At 30.4% G+C, this 27,469-nt stretch overlaps 1 protein-coding gene across 2 annotated transcripts in view; it reads right to left on the bottom strand.

The window, feature by feature from the left end:
• LOC129911080 (methylcytosine dioxygenase TET) overlaps window positions 1-27,156 on the bottom strand; it is a 183,837-nt gene extending 156,681 nt beyond the window's left edge. For both annotated transcript variants that reach the window (XM_055988741.1, XM_055988742.1), the window contains exons 1-2: window positions 25,037-27,156; window positions 23,296-23,436 (exon numbers count right to left, since the gene is read on the bottom strand). In XM_055988741.1, coding sequence (XP_055844716.1) covers window positions 23,296-23,436; window positions 25,037-26,491 — 1,596 coding nt within the window. In that variant the 5' untranslated portion in view covers window positions 26,492-27,156. The remainder of the gene's footprint in view (window positions 1-23,295; window positions 23,437-25,036) is intronic.
• Between the last annotated feature and the right edge of the window lie 313 nt (window positions 27,157-27,469).

The following is a 27,469-nucleotide window of genomic DNA, read 5'->3' as shown; positions in this document are numbered from 1 at the left end:
GTGACCGTTTAATTTTAATTTTTTTGAAAATGATTCAAAATTTGTTCCCGATGTAAGAAAAAATTCAAACAATAGGGATTTGTTAAATGTCATATCCCTTTTTAAATGATACAATAATGATATGAAAATATCTGTAATTTTAAAGAAAAAGGTCACTTTTATGTGGGTTGAATATTTCTCTAAAAAACGGTGATAGAGTACCATTTTTTTGATACGTATGTTGTTTGACGCTTAGATTTAAAAAAAACTGCAAGGAATTCCTTCCATAATCCAAGATGATAACGGTTCTTTAAAAACAAAAAGGATCAAACCAAAAGGGATGGAGTTCTTGTCCAGGAAAAAAAAAATCCTTACTCTTGAAATTTATTTTAATCTTCTAAAATTTTTTCTATTTTTTTCTATTTTTTCTATATCTATTTCTATTTTTTGCTTTTTAAATTCAAAATGATGAATGATTATTGCACACTCGTGGATGAAAAATTGCAGCTGCCGTGCAGTTTTAATAAAAAATGAAAATTTCTATTTTAACAGTTACATTTCTATGAAGAAATCCTGTAGGTACTTAAAACTAAAATAGGACAACCTCCGTTTTAAATTTTGACTTTTTTTTTGCTCCATCTAGTTTTAAATCAACTTCTCAAATAAAACTTTATGATATTTAAAAATGATTTCTATTTATTAAAACAAAAAAAACAGAAAGAAAAAACAATTATATTTGCATTTTTCACGAGGTTAGGAAAAAATTATCCGCGTGCATTAACAAGACCAGAAAACTTTTTTTTTTTCAATGAAAGAAAGTTTATCAAAACTACAAAAAAAAATTAAATCAATTTATAATTCAATTTGTTTCACAAAACTGACAAGTTTAAAATATTTTTCTGTTAACTTTTTTTTGTTAAAAAATAGAAAAATATTTTCCTCAATGCCAAAAGTTTCCCATGGCTAATTGAAACAATTCACTTTTCTCATTTAGAGATAGTACACTTGTTATTCGATGTAAGAGAAGAAGAATAAAAAAAACATCATCATGTAACAATTTCAACTTTTTTTTTTTCTCTACATCACACACGTTTACTGTTGAGAGAAAATGAAACAAAAAAATAAATTACAAAAAATAAAATACAAAATGACAATGATGATGATGGTTCCTCTAATGGAAGAAGATGGTCACAAACCCAGAATCAGACAAATGGACCATATCTGAATGCGCGCTTCTATATGATTTTATATTTTTTCAACTTTTTTATATAAGGATGTAATCAAAATGTTTAAATTGTTTTTACGATTGTGTGTCCACCAACAACGCGAGCAATTGTGTCCATCATGGCAGTTTTTTTGTTATTGTTGTTGTTGGTTGACTTGGTTTTGGTTTGGTATTGTTGATGATGGAGACATGCTTAGCATATGTATATAGTTATACCTTCACATTATGGAGGACGGTCATGATGTTAATAATTTGTATGATATATTTCTATCAACAACAATCATTGTTTGCCACTGTGCAATTATATATTTATATTGTCTGCACATTTGGTTGCAGCAGTATACAATTGTTGCATCACCATCATCATCATCATCATGAGATGAAAATCACAGAATCAGACGCATAATTTGTAAAATGCACAAGCACACACCATCAGGGTCACTTAACTATGCTGTCTCGGTTTTTCAAATCTGTGAATCTGAATCTCAATCTGTGGAAACGGAAATGTCCTTCCTCAAATAAAACAACACAACACAAACAAAAAATGTGTTTTCTTCTTTTGTACAATTTAAAATTTAAAGGACAACGAACTTTATAATAATTGTGTGTATTTCCTTCCACCTTTAGTGTGTCTTCAAAAAAAAAAAGAGGTTATGGATGTGTAGGCGAATATCCATTTTTTATATACAAAAAACAACAACAACGAAGGAGGATCATTCTATACCACATGTCCTCCGCAACAGAAATTCTTTTCCAATGTTTTTTTTTTCTTCTTCATTTTCTTAAGTGTGGCCTTAAGTCTTAACGTAACGTGTCCCTACTTGAACTAATAAAAACCAAAACAGAACAAAAAACAACACAGAATACGTAGTACTCCTCTCAACTCTTATGTCACTGCCCTTTAAAGAAACATCTGCCCTTATTTAGCGGGGGAATAAACTCCTTAGCATGAAAAAGTGAACAGAAAAAAAAAATTGTTATTATTTCGGTTTGGGGAACCGCGAGCTGTTATATGAGCCAAGACTCACATAACAAAAGGCATAGAGGAAGGTATGAAGGCAGTTAAGGATTATCTCGAAGCGCGAACAAGGTGGTTTTTTGTTTGCTTTGATTTCAAATCGATTTTTCTTTTGCCTTTTTCCACATATTATTGACTTTTGTACAAGCATATGGCGCTTCTCAATTACACATGTCTGACATTCCTTCATCGAACAGAAAAAAAAAATGCAGCTGAAATTATTTTGTATCCAAAATCAATAAAATCAACCCTTTTAACACGTCACTTCAAAAAGACATAAAAAAAAAGTTGATTGAATGATGGAATTTATCGTTCGAACGACATAAATGAAGCAAATATACAAATTAACCACCATTGCCATACATTATTATATATCCACCTACCCCGGAACCGGTAGTAACGGTGTGTTGAGTTATTTCTAAAAAAAAAAGAAAATAATGACACACAGAAACAAAACAACAAACCTGTGTGTGTTTTATTTTTTTCTCTCTTGTCATAGTCGTCGTTTGCTAAATGAACGAATTAAGAGCATTTATATCAAATCAAGTGCATTTCAGTTTGAAACCATCCTCAAGTTATCAACTTGGTTGCCCCTTTTTTCCTCATGCTTATTTATTTTCTTCTTTTTTTTTTGGGGGGTGAGATTTGGCATTGCAGTCAGATTTGGATTATTTCATTATACAAATAAGATAAAAAGAGAACGCGAACGGTTTCTAAAATAATAAAAATTGCATATCGACTGCCCTCTTTCACCTGGCCTGCGACAATATTGACACTTTTCTTTTTATTTTTTGCAACCCTTTTTTTTCGCACCCTATTTGTTGTGTGATGCGCGCTATAACGCATACGCAAAACGTTCATATATAAAACGCAACGCAACGGGAGGCTCTTTAGAGTTTCTTTAAAAAAAAAAAAGGGGGTTGGTTGGTATCTGGTTGTCTGAGGTCGTTCTTATTTGTGTTGAGAGAGAGTTTGTGCCAAATGCTGCTGCTATTAGTATAAACTTAAATGCGTTTGCAAAACACTTGTGCTTGCTTCAACTGGATATGGTGCATTTCTGACTCTTTTTCTCTCTCTATCTCTCTCTCAGAGTGAATCTTTGATTAGAAAAAAAAAAATATTTGCATAACCCTCTCTTTATAATTTCGAAAAAAAATAAAAATAGAATACTTGAGCTTCCAATATAAAAAAAAAAATAAGAAGGGTTGATCAAGAAGACTACCCTTGGATAACCACTTCATCATGATGATGGCTTGAGAGTCTACCTACACTCTATACGTGTACCTGCATGAAGTATACAGGGTGATTCGCATAAGATGTAACAAAAAGTATCAATTCCTGTAGATTGTGATTTTGGATCCAAAAGGCTAGTGTTTGATAAAACTAATATCTTATGAAGGGTCCAGAGTAAAAACAGCAGAAGTCCATTCCATCTCATGCCGATAAAAACGCATTTTAAAATTTTGTTCTCCATACAACTTGCCATCAGATAGAGCTCAGTAAATACTAAAAAAAAACCCATCATTAGTTTATTTTTGACAAAAAGTGGACAAGTGCCGTTTTTCCTCTAGAGTCTAGACCCTTCATATTATTGTTGTGATATTTAAGCCAAAGTTTCCTAGTCAAAATTTCCTAGAAGTTGAGATCAAAATGGTGTCTGTGTGTGCAATAGTTTTTAAACTATACGTTTCCAAAACTTGTAACTATTGAATTGTGAAAACTAATTCGAAATACAATGTTATGAGAATTAGACGCTGTCTTAAGCAGACATGAATCATTTAAATTTGTTTTAAACTACTTAAAAAAGTGTGTTTTGATGTATTTTAGAAAATTGAATTCAAACTCGTTGACGGTTTTTTGTTTACAAATCACATTTTAGAGGTATTTGAATTTCAAAAAATGTTAAATGCTAGTTGTTTTTTGGTGGACACAATTTCAAATTGAAATATTTCGGACAACGGTCACACGATTGTTTATTCAGTAAAAAAAAAATTTTTTAAGTTTTGTAGGAGCCAAATTTCAATTTTTTCTCAAAAGCAACAAAATATTAATAAATAATCCAATTGATTACCATGTATTAAGATTTTTGAAGTTCAAAGTGGTGTCACAAAGCGCTACATACTATCTGCAATTTTTTTTTTAATTTTTGATAAGCGTTTTCAAAGGAAACGAAGGAACACGATAGTCTGACTGATTATTCTTACTCTTACGCAGGAAAATGGATCCACATCAAGGACATTAAGTATAGGAATAAGAAGCAGAAATGTGGGACTGTTATCGATATGGAATAAAACAAAGATATTACTCAACAATTAAGGAGGAGTCACAGCCACTTAGGAAGAGATGGCGGATGCTAAAGTACTTCTTTTGTTACTTTGATTCCGACTTTTTCTTCTATCTAGATATTATAACATTACAGAAGCTTTAAAAATCTTTTGCAATGCACAAAGAGAAAATAACGCAGGGATAACTCAACATCTAGTATATTTAACATTATTTCTGGTATAATTTACTATATTCTGGTATATTTAACTATATTTATGATTAAATTTACCAGAATTAAAGTTATCCTGGTTTTTTTTTCACCGTGTATGCTTAATAGAAACTAAAAAATGTGAGCATTTTAGTTTTTTTTTTTGTAAAATACTAATGTTTTATACTAATCGATTTCTGACAAAATGGGAAGGGATTTATATATATGAGAGCAGTGTGTTGCTTTTTATCACATCTTATAAAAGATCACCCTGTATGTAAAGTAAATATTTTTCAGTTACGTAGTTTCGAGAACAAAATCTTTTTATATATGCGCAGTTGTGCAGTAAAAATAACAAAAACACCAATAAACATATCTACTAACTGTGTGACACTCGTAACATCCTTATTTTTTCTTTATTTTAAATTTTTTTCGCAATCCATCTTGATACCCTTATATATTTTTTTCACCTACTCTTCATCAGCGCCATTATCTTTCTCGGTTTGATGGAGAAAACAAATTAAATATACGCGAATGGAACTGATGCATCTCTCGTTCGTATATTATTTAATCCCTTGACTGAAACTGGATATATATGAGAATTTACACCCCCCCTTTTCGCAACTACCCTACTTGCATTCTTAGGTATGAAGTTTATACTTCAATGTTTTTGTTGTTGTTATAAAGAATGACATGTAGCAAGGTATCTTACCTATGCATAAAGAGAGAGAATTAAGAATCTGAGGGAAAACAAATTTTTAATGACATGAATTTTCATTTCACCTAGTACACATTCGAATTTAAGTCATCCGTGTCCCGTTCTATATATATATTTTTTTTTTTTGTTGTATGTTTTCCTTTCTCTCCCACTCTTACTCCCACTCACAATATGTAGCTGCAGCACTTGTGCAAGCAAGGATATACCATACCAACCTACCTTTCTTCATTCTTTTCAATTTGTTCCCCTATGCATATCATTTATATATATGTATGAATGAATGGTATATCTACAAACTTTATGGGAAAATATTGACAAAAGTATCTTTTTTTGCTTATATATGTACGGATATCCATCCAATGCATAATTCATAATCCTTTTTTGCATCTTTCTGTTTTTTTTTTTTTTTTTGAAGAGTCCATCTCTGAAGGAAACTGTGCACTTATCAAATGAAAAAGAAAGAAAGAGAGAGAGAGAGAGAGTGATTTTGCATCTTTAAGTCCACTTTTTTTTTTTGTATATCCTTAAGTCACATGAGGGGGGTAAGGATATGTTTAATTTGACTTTTTTTCTATTTTAACCATCTTAAATGACAATAACTGTAAGTGTAGCTATATGCCATACATCATCATCCATTTGAACGTATAACATACTTTATAGTGAATGAGTGGGTCCGCGCGTAGGATGTCAAGCTCGAGTGCACTTTGGCGTTCTTTCTTTCATTTTATATTTTTCTTCTCTTCACTTTGGTTTTTTTTGTTGTATTTTTTGCCATTTCTTCTTTTATCATCGCACTTCATCAAAAATGTTAACAAAAATACAGCAAAAAAAAAAAAGTTCTCTGAAAAGGATCTAAAACTACAAAAGAAATTCCTTGTAGGGAGGCTTACAGTAAAAAGAAAAAAAAATAATATAACATGACGAATGCCACTATACTATACACTAAACACACTCTCACATATAGACAAAAAGGGGGTGGCAATGGCAAGAATGATGAGTAGGTGAGGTGAGGTTAGGGCACACTCAGAGTCACAAGTGAACGAGGAGCGAAAATCATTCTTCCTTCGTTTGCTGTACCTATATATCATTGAAATTTCGTTTGGATTTGTGTGTTCTTGATATAGTATTCTCCTTTTGTTTCTTCTTGGGGAGCGAATTGAAAAATAATGTTTATGTGTTGGTATTTGTTGTTTTATTTCATTCTACTGTTGTAAAGTATTGGCAAAGAAAAGGGTGCATTTTTTCACAACTAGATCGTGCCAATTTAGAGAAACGAAAAAAAAAAGAACTCAAAATGCATTCACTTTCACAATTATGTGCAAAAACAAAAAAAAATTAAATAAAACAGTTAAATGAGAGAAGAAGAAGAACGGGAGAGAAATAAAAAATACAACATAATACCTACTATACTCCCCTCGGTAATACATTTTGTTTTTAATTGGGTCATATGCACGGGAACCCAATTAACGATATACTACCTACCTATTGCTGATGCGCATTTATGTTGTTTATTTTTTTGTTCATATACCTATAATTTTTATTTTTAAGGTGAAAACATATATTTTTTAGTTGGAATCCATCATCATTGTGTCAGTATCATATTTAATATATGAATTAAAAATGGAGAATGAAAAGATTTTATTTATTTTCTTTTATTCTAGCAGAAACGATAATGTTGAAAACTAGGTTGTAACATTTTTGGTTGAAGAAATAACTTTAACAATAATCATTTTTATCAAAAAAAACAAAACCGACTTCCATGATTCAGAACGGGGTTTCATGGTTTTTTTAATAGTTCCTATGGCTTTAACTGAACGAAATTGAAATGGGACCACACTGCAGCCACTAGCTTTCCAATACAAAAAGAATTATCAAGATTGATTGACTCTGTCCAAAGTTATGCGGTAACAAACATAAAAAAAAAAAAAAAAAAAAAAAAAAATACAGACGAATTGAATACCTCCTCCTTTTTGGAAGTCGGTAAAAAGTAAAAGCTACTTTTAGTCGAGAAACTGTTTTTTTACAAAATTTGAATTCACTGACACAACAACACTCACAGTAGTTCCGAAGAAAGGACTTAGTTCCTGCTAAACAATATCAAGAAGTTCCGAAGAATTCATTCCTGATTATAAAGTTAAAATTTCAGGAAAAAGTCTTGACTGCTTTTAATACTTTGTCAACAAGAATTACATAACTATGAGATCCAACAATCATTAGCGGATATACATTATCAATTCTCAGTTTTTGAAAAGGACGTCAAAGTATAATGCGATTGGATTTAGATGAAATAGTGAAGGAAGAAACATTTTTATTTTTGTTCAATAGAGAACTTATCCAAATTTGACCCTAGTAATTTTATAAATTTCCTTTTTTCTTTTTGCCTTTAAGAACTGAATGAAACCAAATCAAGCTGTATACGGGCATTTGGAGTACCTACGAAAGGGTTATTGCATCTTTTTTATTTACAAATCACATTCACCTTCTTTTAAACAAAAACTTTAGATAAAAAATTTAGAACTTATATTCTGTTTTTTTTTTTTTTTTTTCTAAGCCTCAACACTGATGGATGAGACTCAAAATATTGAATCTATAAGCGGCTATGTTTTGCAGGTCTTTTCTTATTTATTTTCAAACTCTCCAAAAATAGGAACGATATTTTTAGGCTTAAGAAAAATGAAAAAGCATCGGTTTCAGTATTTAAAATCTGATTAATTATTTGCTTAAGGTTAATTTGGTTTGCAAAAAGGTGAATTTGATTTCCACAAGAACGAACTAAATTTTAAAAAAATTGTATCTGCTTATATACTTGTCAATAATAAAGGTTAAATTCTTGTTTTTTAGAAAAGATGTTAATATTTAATCGGAAAATAATATTAAATAGATTGGAGTAGGTATTAGCACAGGTTTTCTGACTAATTGTCGACCGTTAAAAAATTTACACTGCGGAAAAGCAATAGCTAAACTGATTAAATACTAGAACAGATCAATCCAGGTAAAAGATAGGTTTTGTGTTTTTTTTTTTATTTTTTTCTAATTGTATTGTTCGGCTATTTTTATTTGTTTGTTGTTATTCCTAAATCTTATTCGGGGTTCCGTTTCTGGATGATACTAGGCTGCTTAATCCCTGGTTTAAGAGCCAACTAAGTACTTCATGGATATCAGTTTTTATAGACGAATTTTTTGATATATTTCTACGGTTTTTTTCTTGGAATAAATACTTTAAACTTTTGTAAAATTCAAAAAGAATCAACACATTTTCAGTTTTTTCTGATTGGAGAAAATATTTTCTTTAAATCAAACCAATAATAGCCTTCGTTCATATTAAATATTGTGTATTCAGTACAATTTATTGGCATCGACAATCAAATTTCCAGGGGCATTTAGTTGTTATTTCTTTGGATTTTCTCCGGAAAATTTATTTCAATAGAAATTCAAGAAAGCAGAAAACAAAACCAAGTTGTATTGAGGATCTAGTTTTAATTTCTGCTGAACAACTTTAAACTTCAGTGTTCTTCTTAGGCATCTAATGTCTTAAATTTTATTGAATTATTCGATTTCATCAAGAAGTAAAGAGTTAAATTTTATTAAAGGCAATGTTTCGACACAAATTCTGATGACAAAAAAGAATCTGTAAGAGTAAGTGTCTAACTATAACAAAAACAAAAAAACTTCCCTCCATATGTTGCAGCTTAATCATTATTTTTTATTTTCAAAAAAGTTGACCTAATTTTATAAAAACAAAAACTTGTAACTCAAATGATTCTTCTTCTTTGTTTTCTGTCCTAAAGTTGGTGGCTTGTTATACAATTTTTGATGTAAAAAAAAAATTGCTCGACAAATAACATTCATGATCAGGTCAGGAAGCAAAAAAATGAACGTTGTCACATTCTCATTTAAAATTTTAGTTCCACTTCCATCATGGACCAAAGTCATATTAAACAAGCAGATGAAGCACCATAGCACTACCTATACAATTGTATAAGTGTATTGTGGATATCCCAAATCAGTTTTTTTTGTTGTGCTTGTTTGTAGGTATAGGTACACAAGTGTACATCCGAAAGTGTACAGAGATTTTTTCGTTTTGTTTTTATTTTATTTTATTTATTTATGTTTTTTTTTTTTTTTTGTTCGTTTTATTTTTTCTGTCTTTCATTTTAAATGAACCATAATATATTTCAATAATAATCACCCGCACATTATTATCGAGCGTCAGCATCGCTACCACACCATAATATTAAACATCAACCAGCCAGCGACCATGGATGACAAGCTCAACATATGGAGCACAGTGTAATTTTTTTTTCTAGGGTTGCCAATAATTTTGAATAAAAATTAAAATTTTCATTCGGTTTTGGAAAATTTTTAAAAATTTGACAAAATTTGAAGAATTTTTAAGGAAAATGCATATTTCGATTAATTTGGGCTTTCAAAAATGGTTTTACTGGTAAAACTCAAAAGTTACTTGTAAGCTTTTCAAACAAAATCCATGTTTTTTAAACCCATTTAAAAAAAATGGTGAAAAATCAAATTTCAGGAACGACAAACTTTTCGTTTTACATTTTTTTATTTACAATGATGGCATCCCAGCTCATACTTAACCCAAAATGATAATCCACATATATTTTTTAAACCATAAGCATCAGCTTTATACAACATAAAAGATGTATGTACCTACCTACTTTAATAAAAAAAATACAAAAAATTAAATCAAATAAAAAATGTTTTAAAAAGAATATCAAACTACCGCACCACCTCGACTACCACCGCATTCTCATGTTTATTTTGTTGAACGAAATATAAATGTCCGCAATTGCTTTGCAGCACTCACAGCCATTTTTTATATCGAAACGAGACAATTAGTGGAGATTAAGCTTTATTCCTTGGCTTCTGTTTTTATATATGACCTTTTTGTTTGCTTTTTTTTGTCTCTCTGTGTGGCACCTACATATATAATATGGGAAGTGAGGTTTTAATTCTGTTACACACATGCACCTTTGTGTGTGTAAAATGAAATGATTTCAGAGAATAAAATTAAATTCTTCCAACAGCAAAAATTTACTTGATTTCATCTTAAAGGACACCAGAATTAATTGATTGCTACATAAGTAAAACAAATTCATTCTCATTTTTTAATGAGCATTTTTTTTTTTAATTTAAAATGACTTTAATGGGGTTCCTTGACATCTTGTTTTTAATTCTTTAAATTTGTTTAAGGGAAACCAAGAGACTTAAGGAGAATGAAAATCCTTGAAAGTTTTCTCTTTTCTATTAAGCGATTGCGGCTAATCTATTTATTTTAAACAGATTTCCGTTTATTTCATACCTCGGTGCAAAAACAACAAATAAAATCGTCTAAGGATTTCTGCAAATCCATTTTGTCGTTTAAGCCGTAGCTTCTCTTTTCAAAAAAACTCTGTTACAAATATTTTTCTAAACGTTCGCGTTTTCATTTCGAAACACTTCAGAAAATGCTTTGAAATAAAGACCTTTTGTACCTTTATCAAAGTTATTAATTAAACGTTAACTTTTGCCTCATGTTATTTTTTCGTTTCCCCAAAAAAACTTTAAAAAACTACCTTTTTTTCAGTTAACATTTATGTAAACTCAACATCTAAAATAGGACAACCTTTGAACTTAAAAAAAAAAAAAAATTGAAAAATGAATATGGAACACCAAACAGTCAAATTGAGCAGATGTAAATAAAGTTGGTATCCATATTTTTTTTTTTTTGCTTATTTCATTTTTAAGGATACTTTATTTTATTTCTATATCCAGGACAACCACAACATCAATTCTGTATGGGCAATAGAATTCTTTACCAGAACGAATTTTATTTCAAAATGAAAAAAAAAATTCTTGTTCCATTTCAAGGATCATTTATAAACGGAAGTAAACTTTAAACGTCATTCTTGAATTAAAAAAAAAAAAAAAACAAACCTCTTTTCATTGAAGCAGAACGAAAAACAAAATTCATAAAACACCGCGATGCAGTCTGCAAAATATTATTCCCTTTGTCCTCTTTTTTTCAAAAATAAAAAAAAAGAAGAAATAAAAAATCTCTTTTTCAATAAGCAAAAGCAAAAAAAAAAAAATACTAAAATACTAAAATACAAATCTTAATGAGTTTCCTAAAAGAAGTGGGTGCAGGTGTGTTGTATGACACAAAAGAAAAAATCCAACAGAAAGTATGTCCCTTAACACCTCGTTTATTGTCTAGGATATTCCTCTGCCAAATACACAAATAGTAGATATACCTAACTACAAAAGAAAAAAAGGACTAAAGTGCAATAAAACAGATTGCTTGTTGAGTAAGTTCAAGGAAATTCCACATAGAAATTTGTTTTTCTGTGTGTTTCAAATGCATACTTTCTATCTATTCCAGGATAGATACTTTTCAAACAAATATCCTCTGTGTCACCCTTGAACAATAGAAATAGAAAGAAGATTCTTATTGCAAGATAAATGTATATCTGCTCATAGAGATACAAATCCAAAGGACATCTGAGATATAGTTTTGAGACATCATGTTCTTTATTCTGGTATTTAATGTCTGCGTTAGTTTTATTTGTGGTGCAAATGTGTGTGTGTGTGTATATAGAGCAAAAATAAACTAGACCAAGTCTCAAGTATGTCACCAAGGTACAAAGGACTCTATGTATCGGAAATACGAAACGTCAGCCACTATCATGTCATCACATACCTACCGACATACATAAATATGTATATGCTGTCGTCGTCGTCCTCATCGACACGTCGTCATAGAGTATGCATGCATGTACACATATAAACGTAAAGGACATGATTCTAAAAACTATACTCACTAGACTATACAATAGTTCAAAGAAAATGGGCCCACTGTTCGTGACATACTCTACGACACGACGAGTACAAGAAGGATAACTAAAACTATTATCCATGTGTTTGTATGTTGATATGTGGGACAGACAAAGCAAAGAAAAAATTCTCAAAATATAGGTATGTTGGTAGGATATACTACACAGTGCTTAACTTTCAACACAGGTTTTTCTCTGCAAAATATTAAAAAAAAAAAAGAAGAAAAAAAAACTTATAAGGACATACAAAAGCAGGAGCAGCTTGAAGCCGAAGCAACATAAATGGAAGCAATCCCGCATTTCCTTTTCATGCTTCTGAAGCTGAAGCTGATGATGTGACGGATGGATAGAGAATATTATGCTGCTGCATGCATGCGAAGCGAAGCCATATTCATCCTTTTTTTTCTTTACATATAAACTATGCACACTAATACATTTATACAGACCAAAACCTATACCATACAGCAATATGCTGTAATAAACATTATAAAGAAATATGAGCACTTAATTTTAATATGCTGAGTCATTTAAGAATATTATGATGCGGTAGTACGGTGTGTCGTGTGTGCTGTATCTGTATTTGTGTAAATATATCTTGTTACACTAAACCGAAGTTTAAATATTGGAAGAATGAGAATGGTGTAGGTATATATCTACTTCTCTTATTAGTGGGAGAAGAAAAATAAAAAAAAAAAAAACATCATCTCAAATATTGCCTGCTTGCTTGCTGCTGAAAAAAAACACAATGATGAGAGTCGTTCGTCCAATGATGCAAGGATAATGTGCATCTCAATGCTTGAAAAGTGAAAGAAAAACTTGGTCGTACGTGATTTTTTCAATTTTCAGTGGATTTCTTCCTTTTACTTTATTTTTTGTTTTTATTTGATGGTAGGTATATTGGCTTTATTCGAGAAAAAAATTCGAAGGAAGTACTTGTTCATAGATAAAGGCAAATGAAAGGAATGGGAAGCACCTGAAAAATGTAGGTATACAAGGTTGAGTGAGAATCAAACATTCTAATTTGAGTCTGCAAAGTTTCTATGACAGAACAAGAAATTCAATAACACAAGCCTAGTATTTTTTTTACTTCCGAAATACATAGTTCCTACTTTTGACAGCAAACTGCTTCTAATACTGGGGCCGAATTACGGCATACCTACGATTCGATCATTCGTTAACGTATTGACCTTTTATGTCTCTTTCTTTTTGTATTGATTTATATAGAGACAGCAATAGTTTAAACGATAAAGTATGATCGTAATAGTATGCCGTAATTCGACCCCTGGTTGAGGTAGTCTTTTATTGAACTGAAAAATATTTTTGTTTACTCTTAAAGCTTTAAAAAGAAAAGCTTTAAGATTTAAATTTGTCCAATTCAGAAGAAAATTACAATTTCTCCAAAAATGTGTTCAACGATTTCCTGAAGGATTTCTTCATTGTTTACAATCGGCGTCGGCGGTAATCTATTAATAGTTACAATAATAGCATGCGTCTATTGTGCACAGAGAATGGTTGTTAAATGAATTTTATGGGCAAAGTGAAGTTTTCAGAACTATTTTTAATGTATGTATTCGCATAACTGATACCGAAATTAAGTGATGAAAAATTGAATCATGAATTTTCATCAATTAGCAACACAAGCGGATGGATAAGTGGATGGATAAGCGGATGGATAAGCCTCAAAAAGCCCTATCGAAAATTTTATTTTTTTTTATTGGGTTTTCTAGTCAAGCTGGATGGAATAGTAAAATCAACATTGTTTAGAAATGAGCTGAACAACATTGCTGAAAGATCGAAATGAAAATATTGCTTCCGATTCTTGAATTCAATAGTTTTTGTGTGAAGGGTATAGATTGAAACAGCGTCACCTTTTTTCAGTGTCAGTAAACTGTGATGTAGATCATTAAAAGCGTCCTTGGTGCCCTTCAGTAGCGGAAATACGTCAGAAATTATATTAAACGAACATTGACGTTGTGGGATTTCCCTTATACTTATTGCTACACAGGAAAAACAAAAGGTTTAAATATATAATTTTTGGGGCTTGAAAATAATAGGAACTTATTTAAAATAGGGGAGCTTATGAAAGAGCGATTTAAGAAAGGCTTCGATTCACATCAATTTAAATCAAAACAAGCAGAAAATTGGGTTTCACTTCAATAAATCTTGGATCATTAACATAAATTGGCTAAACCGTACAGAACTAAACAATTCTTTTTGACTTATTTAGAAAAAAAAAATCACCCTAGAAGGTTAAGACTTATTCCTTCAAGGACCGGATTCTTTTTTATCTTGACCACACAAATGAGTAAGGTCAGTAAACCCTGATTTACTTACTATTGGTTACCAATGCTTTCATTAAGAACCGAATTATTTTTTTAATAAATTACAAGAATTTATTGAAACATAAATAATGATTCCTTTGATTCATTTAAATCAAGACAACCAAAGCGAATAACTATAATTCAATAATACAAGATTTCCCTATTTGTATAATAAAATGTCCCTTATTAAGCTGAAACTCATCATCAAAGTAGGTAGGTATATTAATTAGTTCAGTTTTTTTTTTTTTTTTTTAATTTGTTCACCTGCACTACTGCAAGATATAAAAAAATTACATCACATTAAGAAATCATTAACTCTATATAACGGGAACCGCTGTATAACCATTCGAGTATCTTTTCCCCTCTTAAAACAGAACAATTGTCCCTACCATGAAAATTTTATTAACATCCCTGGTAACATTTTTTTTCCATTTTTTTTTTTAATATTTACCAAGTGAAATAAATTTACACTGAAACATGAAATAAATTGAAAGAAATTAAAAGAAACACAGAAAAAAAGAAACCACTCATATTTGCAAAGAGACACTGAAGGAGGGACGACTACGGAAAGAGATAGGGTGGATAATTATTCGAAATTAATTCGCAATTAAAAAGAATCTCTGCAACGACAAGTCTCTGGTAAAAAAGAGGGACAAAATCAATTAATCCGTGTTGAGCAGCATCACCTTGTTCTGAATAAAATTTCTTCCATTTTTTTCTTTATTTTTTTTTTCTTCCTTGAAGGTAAATTCTTTGATTTTTTTTCTTTTTCATATTACTTCCGTAGGAACAAAAAAAAAAAAAACCACAGGAAAAAAAGCAACCTCTTATATCAATTTGTGAGTAGGTAAAAGCTTGATATAGACTTTTACCTCTGCATTAAATAGACATTGCTAAATTTATAAAAATTGCATTGACAGGAAAATTAGAAAAAATAAATTTAAAGATGAAAAAAAAACAACAAGTCCTTATATTATTATTATTTATCCTGAGGACAATGCCAAACAATTTTTTTGCCGCTTCTTTTTTCTTATTTATTTATTTATTTTTACTTTTTTTTTTTCTTAAACGGAATTAATATTTTTTCCACGAAAATGTACGTAGTAGGTATTTGCTTTTAATTGCTTTCATCTCCTTTTTCTTGCGTTTTTCGTTTTATTTTTTATATATATATTTTTTTTTTGTAGTGAGAAACAAATTTGCTGACTCCATAATGAACAAAAAAAAAATAAAAGTTAAAGAAAATTTAAGATCGCCAAAGAAACGGAAGAACGAAAAAGTAAGAAAAAAAATATAATGAGAATCTGGATTCTGGAATATAAGCAGGCAAATAATATTTCGACATGAAAATTCTTCAAGGAACAATGTAAGATTATAAAATGGTCAAATTGGTCGTACGTAGTTGTCGGTATAAATATAATTCGATTTTGGCAATTTAACTATTATTTGTACCTATAAGATTTCTTTAAGACTTCCTGGAAGAAGAGTTTTAGGAGTGATAGGTGAAATAAATTTATTTACACACATGACTCTTGAACTAAAAAAATTACAATATTACACGCTTCTATAAGATTTCTATAAAGCTCACTCGAGCACCAGTTTTCTAATTAAAGTAAACACTTCATTAACAACTTGTATAAAGTTTCTTATAAGTGTTTAAAGAAAAATTATCGAACTTCGGTAAGACTTCGGTAAGCTCATTTTCAAATAAAGTTCTTTGCCTTTTGTGAGAGGATAGAGTGGTGAAGTGTGAGAGCAAATTAATGGAAATAAAAAACACGTTAGCCTCGGTAAGACTTCTATAAACAGCTTTTAAAATACCATATAAGTTTGTTGTTATCAGAATTCATGCTTCAACAAAACTATCCTTTTGCACAGAAACCTTATAGAAGCTTCTAAAGTTTCCGAGTCTGCTTCAGGTAACATTTTCTTCTTTTGTAAACCCATATTCTTGCCCTATAAATAGTGTAGGAAGACAAGGTGATGTTGAAGATGAATGAAATTTACAAAACGCTAGAGGTAACATAAACTTCCTTTAACTTTTTTTTTTCTTAAACATTAAAAAAAAAAATTGTTTATACATAGATATAAAGTATAGGTATTTCCTTCCTATTAGTTTTATTTTCTTTTATTATCGATTCCTGAAAAAACGGAAAATTATCTTAAGGACTTTGTCGGGGAAAAAAATCTCAACAGATATGTACTTCTTAATTATGAAAATATCTTCAACGATTTTTTTGAACTTTCTTTCGCGGTTCTTTTTTTATTTTATGCGAAAAGTTCTGTAACAAAAAAGTATCTACATACATTATTAAAGGTATATGTACGTACCTATCTGTGCTGAATTTGATCAACAAAAATTCCTTTGGACATTTTTTATAAGAAGTATTGTTGATTGTTGTTATTGATTATATCTACATCTTTTTTGTGCATGCTACTACAATGCATGTATCTACATTATAATTCTGTATAGTATAAGACAGGTGTGCGCATTCTTGCATAGCAAATACCGACAATAACAACAACAACAACTATGAAACAACGACATTGCATGGAATAAGAAGATATCAAGAAGATGAAGATGAAGAAAAAAACCGTTTTAACTTAAAAGTGAAGAAGTAGGTACTTGCGAATAATAAATTTATTTATAGGGGGAAGTTGTAAAGAAGACTAAATGGCGACGACACCGATGCGACAGCGACGATGCCAAAGTCAATCGATGGTAAAATAAAAATAAATAAATATGTGTATTCGAATTTTGGGGTAAAAATATTTTGATGTTATAATTGATGTTGTCAATTTTTGAATCCAATTAAATAATGACATCATATTGTAAGAGGCATGAAAAACAATTAAGACAAATAAAACAGGATATAGGTAGGTTTTAGTGAGGGTTGGAAGAGAAAATGCAAATAAATGGTTCTTCAATAAATTAACTGTTTTGTATTGACATTGGGTTTGGGTGCCTAGGTATAATTTGATCATCGACATTTATGCTAACGAAATGGATACAAATTTATTTAATAAATGAAAATATAAAACAGACGACAAAAGTAACACCTCACATTTAGGTATTAAAATGTTTGCTTTAACTTCTTGATTAGTAAGTGACAATTATTTTTGGTCTCACTAAGATAGTTAGGAAACAAAAATCAATAATTTTATGTCAATACAAATACCTAAAACTCTTTAAGCAATGAAATGTATCTAGAACTTTAGTATGAAGAAAAACCGCGTTGACTAATAAGTTATGGCTGAAAAGTTAAAAAAATGGGAAGTAAGGATTCAAAAGGTTGCATTTCAACATCAAATTTGCTCAAAAACTTCATGTTGTTTAGATATAAGAAATAAAAACAACATTACCGAACATTTCTAATAAAATTAAGGGCCAATTTATTGAGCCTCCATTAAATTTTGAAATTTATCGCTTTAGTTAACGGCCTCGTTAAACTATTGTCGCCTTTAAGTATACATCATTAAAAATTCATTTAATTCACTCTTCTTTAGTTAAAGTCCTTACTTTTAATGGAAACTTTAAATTTAAAACTCTGTTAAAAATATCCTATTGATTTTTTATTTTGTTTGAAAAATAATTTGTCAAAAGCTACAATTTTGTCAAATGAAATATGTAGATTTGAATTGGAAGAAAAACCAAAAAACTATGACCCGTAAGTATTTTGCAGCTGAAAACGCCAGAAAATGCAAGAGATTAACGATATACCAGTGGTAACCAAAGAATGCTACAACCTACAATTGAAACCATGAGAAGAAGAAGGAGTTAAGTGAAATTTTTAATTTTTTCCATCGGTGTCAAATAACAACTTAAATTTAAGTGTTATCGGCATTCATCTCGTGTCATTGGTTTAGAAGTAAGCTTTATATCTCTTCTTCTCATGGCTTCAATTGCAATGTTATGTATGTTATGTATGTATTATGCAGCACCTCAAAAATGATTAGTTTTGAAGGGGAGAATATAATCTAGTAGATCTAGTATTATCTGTGCGAAGTAGACAAGAAATGCATTAATTTCTTTGAATTTTGTTCTTTTTTATGGTACAAATGCATGTGTGTACATACCTACAAAAAATTCTAGTCTGGACTTTTTAATAATTCTTTACCTCATTTGACATTTTTCAAATAAAATAATAATTAAAATAAAAAAAATAAATGAAATGACATTTGACACTAATGGAGAGTGAATAAATACAAATTCTGTTTAAAACCTCCATTAGCTCTAAAAATCCCTCTTAAAAGGTCGAATTTGGTGTTTTAACTAAAACTACTTTTAAATTTAATGCTCAATTAGTTAATGATGCCAAACTTCAAAAAAATCCTTAAAAGAGACTGAATTAAACGAAATTGGTTTTTAGTTTTAAAATTCCCTTTTTTAATGGCGATTTAAGTTTAATGGAGAGTCAATAAATTGGGCCTAAGTGTACCTATCTAAAAACGGGATATTATATCATTAAAACTGTGGCAGAACTAGGTTTTTTTGTCGAAGTTTCATAATGAATTAATTTAAATACTTTTGGCCGTTAGAAATTATCTGATTTCAAGTTCTATTTCAGAGCACTTAAAAACTTCAGAAAAGTACAGATATTTTGGCAACACATTTTTTGAACAGTGTAATTATTAGGGAAATTTGCTTGAATTTGTTTTAAATGATTTGTTAAATTTGTTGTAAAAGGTTGGTACCTGTTCATAAAAAAAAAAAAAAAAAATGATGGCAATGCTTTTAGGGCGTAAGCTTCTGCTGAGTGGTACAGTGCTATATTGCTCGTTTAAATGTGATAAAATAGTATCCAAAATATCAATTTTATTCTTTCATTTACTAAAATAGTTCTTTTTTTAAACTTAGATGACTTAAAAAAAACATTTTGATGTATTGTTTACAAACTTACTAAAACATAATCTATTGAGCAAACACTTGAAAGCATTACTGTCAATTGGAAAATACTGGCCTTGTTTCAAGCCAATGCTTATTTTTTTTTAGAAATTAAACTTTTTCTAGGTCATTTTGTATTTCTAATTAAAATAGGTATGTAGTACCTACCTAAATAAAAAAAAAAAAAAATAAACGCTTAACTGAAAACCATTTGGCCCAGTTTAGACCCTAATGCATAAAAATCTTAATTTTCTTTTTTAAATCTTACTTTTCTAAAAATTATGTTGAAAGCATTCAAAAATGGACGAATAGCAACTGTAAATGGTGTCAAATTTATCTACAGAAGTACCTATATTATCAAAACTATCATATATAAGGATCTAATTTTTCATTATTAAGGTTAGATAACTATCTTCCAATTCATTTACATAAAATTCTCACGATTTTTTTTTCTTAAGGCAGTAGACACCCATACATACGTCATAAAAAAAACAAACTCAAAAGAAGTTCTTTCAGAAAATGATTCAACTTGAATGAATGAAAAGATTAATTACATATGGATCGAAACTTTAGTTACATTTTTTCATTTTATTTTTCTATTCACAAAAACTTATCGAAGATAGACACCTTATAAGTTTATCTATACAAAACAACATGAAAACCATCAAAAGGTGTATATATTTTGATTGAGCTTCTAGTTGTATATTTTAAATCATTGAATAACTTGTTCAATTTTCATGCATATTACGAAATAATCTACCTACCACAACCATAAACTGAATAAAAGTTCTTAAACTATACTCTCACTTATCAGTCAGTTTAGTTTGATTCATTTTTTTTTTGTTTCGTTCTGTTTTTTTTTTTTTTTTTAATTCTCGAGGAAACCAGGGAGCAGATGTTCAATTTTCAAGTTGAAAATGAACTGCAAAGAGGAATTCAGCAGCACACTCAATGTGGAAGCAGAAGCAGTATAGTAGCTCAACACGAGTTTTATAACAAAAAAAGCAAAATAATATAAAAAGGAAAACAAAATAAAATAAATTCGTCAGCATAGATACATGTACGTAGTACATTCACAAATACATATAAATTCGATATAACTGAGTGTGTGAATGTAGGTAGAATTTTCTTTCGAATGAAATTACAACTCAAATTCATATAGAAATATACTATACAACTTGATTATGTGCACATTTTTATACGACACACATTGACGAATTTATTTATATTTCTCTGATATGTTTTTGTTTGTATGTTAAAAAATGTTCATGTTCTTTTTTTTATTAGTATATTCTGTATAGAAATTAATATGGAGGTCCTTTGTGTTATTGCATAGGAAGAATGCTGATTTTGATCGTCATCATCGTTTCGTTGCAGACAATCTACCTTCAACAATAAGAAGAAGAAGAAAAAAAATTGTTGGTTGGTAGCGATTGCTAGAGGAACGAATAAAAACGTGCCCACAAAGCGCATCATCGCATCATCAAAAAAAAAAAAAAAAAAATGTGTGTTAGTTAAAGTTAAAAGAAACCAAATGCGTAGGAAAAGGCGGGCTAACGACGAGTTTTTTTTTGGCGGTTATCTCTTTTGTTGTTGAAGGCTGTTTAACTAGATGGACATTGGACGGACATGTATATGTTAGTTATTATCTGATGAATTTTTTTGTTTGAAATTTTGTTGAGTTCCTTGACCGCAACATTTAGAATATCGGAAGGATACAAAGTATTTTTAGATTTAGGGATCATTGATCTTTGTGACAGGACACAGGAACTGCAAAAAAAGTCTTTTATCAAGATCAAATGACTGAATAAATGCTTCAATCAAGATTTTTGATAAAAGATATTAGCAACTTCAATTTTTATTCCGATAAATGTAGTAAAGAAAATAGCTATCAAAGAGTTTTAATAAAAAATTGGACTAAATAGAATAATGTAGAAAAAGTTCTTTTACCTGAACACTAATTCAGTTTTAGAAGCAATTACTCGACGATTAATCAAGTACATAGAATCACCGTCGTCATTGAGAAAACTCATGTAGAAAAGAAGCTTATACAAAGTATGGCACGAAGCCCTCAAATTCAATTTAGCCAAGTACTACCTGAAGAACTCTATACAATTCTTAGGAATATTATAATAGAGGACATAATTGCCGTCTTAGACGGAAACGACTGTTCAGACTTTAGAAAAATAGTTTCTGAGGTACCACAAGGTAGTGTTCTAGGTTGTGTTTTGTACCTTTTGTTTATACGCGATCCCACAGAAAGGTGCTCTGAATTATTTTGTTTTGACGGAAAATTTAAAAACAAATGTTAAACTGATAACCAAAGTTTTCCCCCATACTGACATTGCTCTTTTACCAATATTAAACTTGGTAAGACCATAAAAATTCTTTCTGTGATTGGTAGCAACAATTTTTTAAATAAACGATGGCAGTAAAAAATAGTGTTGGGATTTTTTTGAAAATATAAAGTTTTTATTGCAGCATTGCTTAGAGCATTGAAATACTAAAAAAAATATTCCAAGACGCCTATTCATTTTAATTCATTTATTTTATATTTCAATATGAATTTTTTATTGGTTAAAATTAAAAAAAAAACTAATAGGATATTCTCATTAAGATACCTAAATCATTTTACTTCGAACTACCTAGGTTCCTTCTAAAGGCGGTCCTCTATAGAAGTCAAACAAAAGATGTTAGAACCTGCCTCAACACCACATGTTGCATGATTCATATAATCAACCATGTCATTCGGTTCCTGTCCCTAGCATAAAAAAAAATTTAAAAAAAATGTTACTGATACTAATTAGTTCCCAAGGATCAATTTTATATTTCTTTTCAAAAAGACACACACAGATCTCTTTTTTTATGTTTGATATCCTTTTCAAATTCCAAGCACACAAGAGGAGCTGCTAAATCCATGATACGATTCAGTGAATATTTCCATGAGAAAAAAAAAGAATCTTAAAAAAAATACGATGAAAGAAGAAAATTATCAAAAAAAAAAAAAACACGAAGAAGAAAAACCGTAATGAATTATCCTGATCCGGCTTTTACTCGCATATGCATGGAGTAACGAAGTTAAAGAAAAATAAAAAAAAAATAAATATGATTCTTCTTTCCTGCCAAAAAGTCGGTCCTTTATTTTCTCTTTTGTATTTATTTCTCCACACACATTTAATGCATGCTCAGGTTCAGGATGTCTTATAACATAGGAACGCGACTCAACGCAAACGATGACGATGGACGACGACGGATTTAAATGCCCGAATGTATATGTGCTTGTGTGCCCATTTAATTTAATAGTTGTTGTAAAATATAGTTTTCAACAACATTCATGTTGTTGTTAAGACGATTTGATTTCAGACACAGGACATTGGAAAAATAACACAACAGACAGACAGACAGAAAAAAAAAAACAGACAAAGCGTGAGTGAATAAGAAAAGCAAAAATAAAAAAAAAAAATAATTAAATGACATCTGTTGGAAGGTATAAATGCTTCTTCAACTGTTCCTTCTCAAAGAAGAAGTAGAAAAAAAAAACCTACTCCTTGATGGAACGGTGTTATTTATCTTTCCGTCCTTTTTTTTTGTTGTTTTTGCTGGTTAAGGATTTAAATGTTCAGAAAAAGAAGATTTCAACCAAACGATATAGATGCAATGAAATGACTGTGCATAAAGGTTGATGAACTTTTTCCCAATTCTGTTTGATTATAATTTTTTTTTTGTTGAGTTTTTTTTAGTCCTTTTTGGTGGGAAATTTTTTTTATTTTTCTGCAGAGTATTTATTTTTTTATGGATGTTTTTTTTTTTTTATTATAATAAGTATGCAAACACATAACTTACCTTTTTCTCTGTGAGCTTTTCACAGCGACGTTGCTTGCATATCTGATGACTTTTATCATTTCGACATGGAGCACATTCACCACAATTGTCTTTACGTTGACAACCGATGCATTCACCACAGCGTTTTCGCTTCTTTTTGGTCTAAAAAAAAAATTATAAAAACACAAAAATAAATCAAAGGATAAATATTACAAAAAAGGAACTAGATTGTGGGAGGATTACATTTTTAATTGAATTTTAATGCAATTGCATATAAGAAAATATGGAAAATAACTCGCAGAACAATCTTCACTCTCCACACCAAAAAAATATTGGGCAATACTTCATTGTGAAATAAGTCCCCAAAACTGAAGGTAAAACAAATCACAAAAAAGGTTTGAAATATGTTCCCAAATTAAGTTATGGGGACTTGACTCCTTTTTCGATCAACATTTTTTTTTTTTTAATTCTATTGATGTCGTCAAGAAGACGCATATGCCAACGCTTCTTTTACTAAACCTAGTAATTGGTGGACCGCTCGGAAAGCCCAAGGATTCTATACTTTTTCAATGTCATTTTGGCTCTTCTTAAGCAATAGAAGCTTAGCAGTTGGTAAGCAGTAAAAATAATATTTATAATATTGTATCCTAAGAGGCCTTTAGGTCTTTATTGAATCTACAAAATATTATAAGAAAAAGGTCACGAAGATAGAAATTATTGTAAAAATTTATAGGTACATTAATTAGCTTGGTAAAATAATTCTTTAAAAAGTGCCTTTAACCATACGCAATGCGGAGGAAGAAAGTTTTTTAATCCACATCAACTACAGTTTATGAACCTATAAGAAGCTTGCCCCAGACTTTTACCTCTAGACTGAATTTAGCAGAGAAAATAAATTACCTAAGCGAAAATGTTAAAATATTCGCCTGTCTGGCGACTGAACATAGGAAATGGTAACGGAGTTACGAATAACAGAGTTACGCGCGACAGAGTTACGGCCGTCAAAGTTACGCGAAACCGAAGTTACGAAAAACTAGAGTTACGAATTCTAAAGTTATGTTAAGTTATGACATGTGATTTTTGGGTTGGCAACAATTGCGAGGAACGATATGGAATTATGGAAATGTAAATAAGAGAATATCGATACGTAGTTGCAATATTAGTTGGACAAATAAGAAGTTAATTTCAATTATGTCCCCCAAACTTACATAAGTATACTTATGTTTTTTTTTTCTATTTCAACGTTTTTGCGATCTTCTCACAAAAACAAAACCATATGTATATTTATACCTATCTAATCAAAATTTTACAAGATTAAATAACACCCATTTTCGATTTACTATTTTAGTTCTGACCAATGAGAAAAATGTTAATCTCTTGTTTGTATTTCCATAATTCCATATCGTTCCTCGCAATTGTTGCCAACCCAAAAATCACATGTCATAGCTTAACATAACTTTAGAATTCGTAACTCTAGTTTTTCGTAACTTCGGTTTCGCGTAACTTTGACGCTCGTAACTCTGTCGCCCGTAACTCTGGTATTCGTAACTTCGTCGGTTTCCCCTACAAAATATGTTAAAACAGTCTCATGTCTGTGTTAGTTAGTGCTTGTCAAAAGAACTGTTAACTCAACCGCTTGCTTAGATTATGAAATAATGAAATTGCGAAGCTTATTATTTTTAAAATTTTTAATCGTTTTTTTTTTTTTTTTTTTTTGAAGGGGAGGAAGTTTATTTCACAACACAAAACTTTGAACACTTACCTCCTTTGATCCATTAATTTCACTGCAATCACTCATGCCAGTTGTATTGAGAGGACTTTTAAAATTCGCCGTACTCGATACAGCATCCACTTGACCCGGATTACTCGGATCCACGTCCATTGCACTGCTCTCTGATTCGGCACTCGATTCCAGCGAACTCGCTCGATTTTTCCGTCGTTCCTTTTTCCGAGCATCAACTCTCACAATTGGCGAATTCAATTCTTTTTTAATTTTTATCGGTGTCGTTGTTGACGCCGTCACTGCTTGATGTTGTGTTGTATTTGGATGATGATAACCGCCATTATTACCAATACCACCATCAATCATCATCGAACTATCAAAAGCTAATTCTTTTTTGATTTTAGTCGTAGTTGGTGATGCTGTTGACGCTGTAACTGTTTGATGTTGTGTTGTATTTGAATGATGATAGCCAACATTATTACCAACGCCATCTATCATCATTGCAGAAGTGTCATAAGTTGGTGTGTGCATTCCATTGCCAACTAATCCACCACTACCAACTAAGCCACTATTGAGATCATAACTTTCCTTCTTTATCAGAGTTACCAAATTTTGTGTTGGAAATGTGGTAATTGGCTGATATAACTGTAAATGTCTGTCATCCAAATACGGCTGATTCATGGTTGTAATGTCACGGGCCTGAATTGGTGCCGGCACCAGTGGATATGGCCTACCCGGACTATTAACAGCTGTCGCCGATAGTGTGTGGAAGTTGGGTGTCGCTAGGGCACTTAGACCCGTTGTTGCGGGTGGCGGTAATGGAGGCGGCTGGAGACTATTTATGGACGTCAATTGAGTGAGTTGTGGACCACCCTGTCGCGGCGAACCACTACTCGGAGATATTATTACTGGCACTGGTTGTTGGGGCGGTGATAAGACCGATCCATCTGGCATTAGACCATTCGTTTCGTTATAGCCATGGAATTGACTTTGGAATGATGGCAGCTTTGAGAATGGCTCAAAGCCTTTGTTGTCCTTGGTTTCCATTTCCCAAGGACGTGTGTAATTGCTGTTGGCGTTATTCGCTGATGTTATGGAATCTGAATTTGATTCATCTTCTTGTTGTTGCTGTTGTTGTTGTTGTTGTTGTGATTGTTGTTGATTTTGTTGTTGTTGTTGGTTTTGTTGTTGTTGCTGTTGGTGTTGTTGTTGTTGTTGTTGGGAGTTTTGATGCTCCTGATGCTGTTGTTGCCTGGCATAGTAATCCCAACTGTTTTGATCAACTAATATACTATTCGGTTGTTGTTGTTGTTGATGATGTTGGGGTTGTTGTTGTTGTTGAAGTTGTTGAGGATGAAAGGCGTGCGCATTATTTGTGTAATGACTTAGATTGTTCAAGTGAGTATTGTGAGGATTATGGTGCAAACTATTCGGATTACCCGCCCCGCCCGATTCAACACTCCCACTCGAGTTTTGTGCAATTAAAGACGCCATTTAACTTTATTAACTCGCGCTACCATGGCTATCTGTATCATTCAAGTTCGAAAATTATTTCGGCCGTTTTGTTTTCTTTTTTTTTATTTATCGTCAAAAAAAAAAATTAAATTTTAAATTAAAATTTTGAACTTTTTGTTTGTTTATATTTTGGTTTCGGAAAGTTTTTTGAACACTTTGTCTACTGATTGAGTTTTGTATTTAGTTTTAGAAATGAGCAAACAGATTTTCTGGCTTTGATTTTTTTTTGTACGAATTTGAGGTAGCTGTCTTCTGTTTTTTTTAATTTTTTTTTAATTTGTAATCTTAATAACAATTTCTAACGAGCAAAAATTTGTGTAATTAACAATTTGTAATAATTTTTTTGTTTTGTTTAATATTTTGAACTCTTTGAACTCTCACTTTGTTAGGGGAAAACACGATGTTTTCGGCTTTAAGTATGGAAATTCGATTTTTGTTTTGTTTTTTTTTTTTTAATTTGAACTGTGTTCATAGAAACTTATATTGAGATATAACGAGATTTGTAGTTTGGTTTTTTAAATATTTGTTGTATTTTGTTTTGGTTGCTGAACACGGTACTTTGTATTTTTTATTTGTTTAAATATATTTTGTTAAATAAAAATTTGTTTTGGTAGTTTTGTTTAAAATTTTAATTTGTGATTAATTTTTATTTAACTGGAGAAACTATTATTTCTATATTTTAATTAATTAATTAACAGTGCGTTAGTTTTTTTTTTTTTTAATTGATTTTTGTTGAGAGAAAAAAATTGTTTGTTAAATTTGTTGTTGTATTTTATATTTTGTACTATATTTTGGATTTTTGTATGTTGTAAAAAGTTTGCTGTTACTATTTTTTGTTTTTATGTCTAGCACTCTAAGTTAGAAATTTTATTTATATTTATATTTTATTTTTTTTTTTTGTTGCGGACTAAAATCGCGTGTATATATTTTATTTTTAGTTATATATATATTTTATAT

This window comes from Episyrphus balteatus, chromosome 2 (genome assembly GCF_945859705.1).
Source record: "Episyrphus balteatus chromosome 2, idEpiBalt1.1, whole genome shotgun sequence".
NCBI lineage: Eukaryota > Metazoa > Arthropoda > Insecta > Diptera > Syrphidae > Episyrphus > Episyrphus balteatus.
Note: the sequence above shows the minus strand (reverse complement) of the source record. Positions and strands in the feature narration are given on the sequence as shown.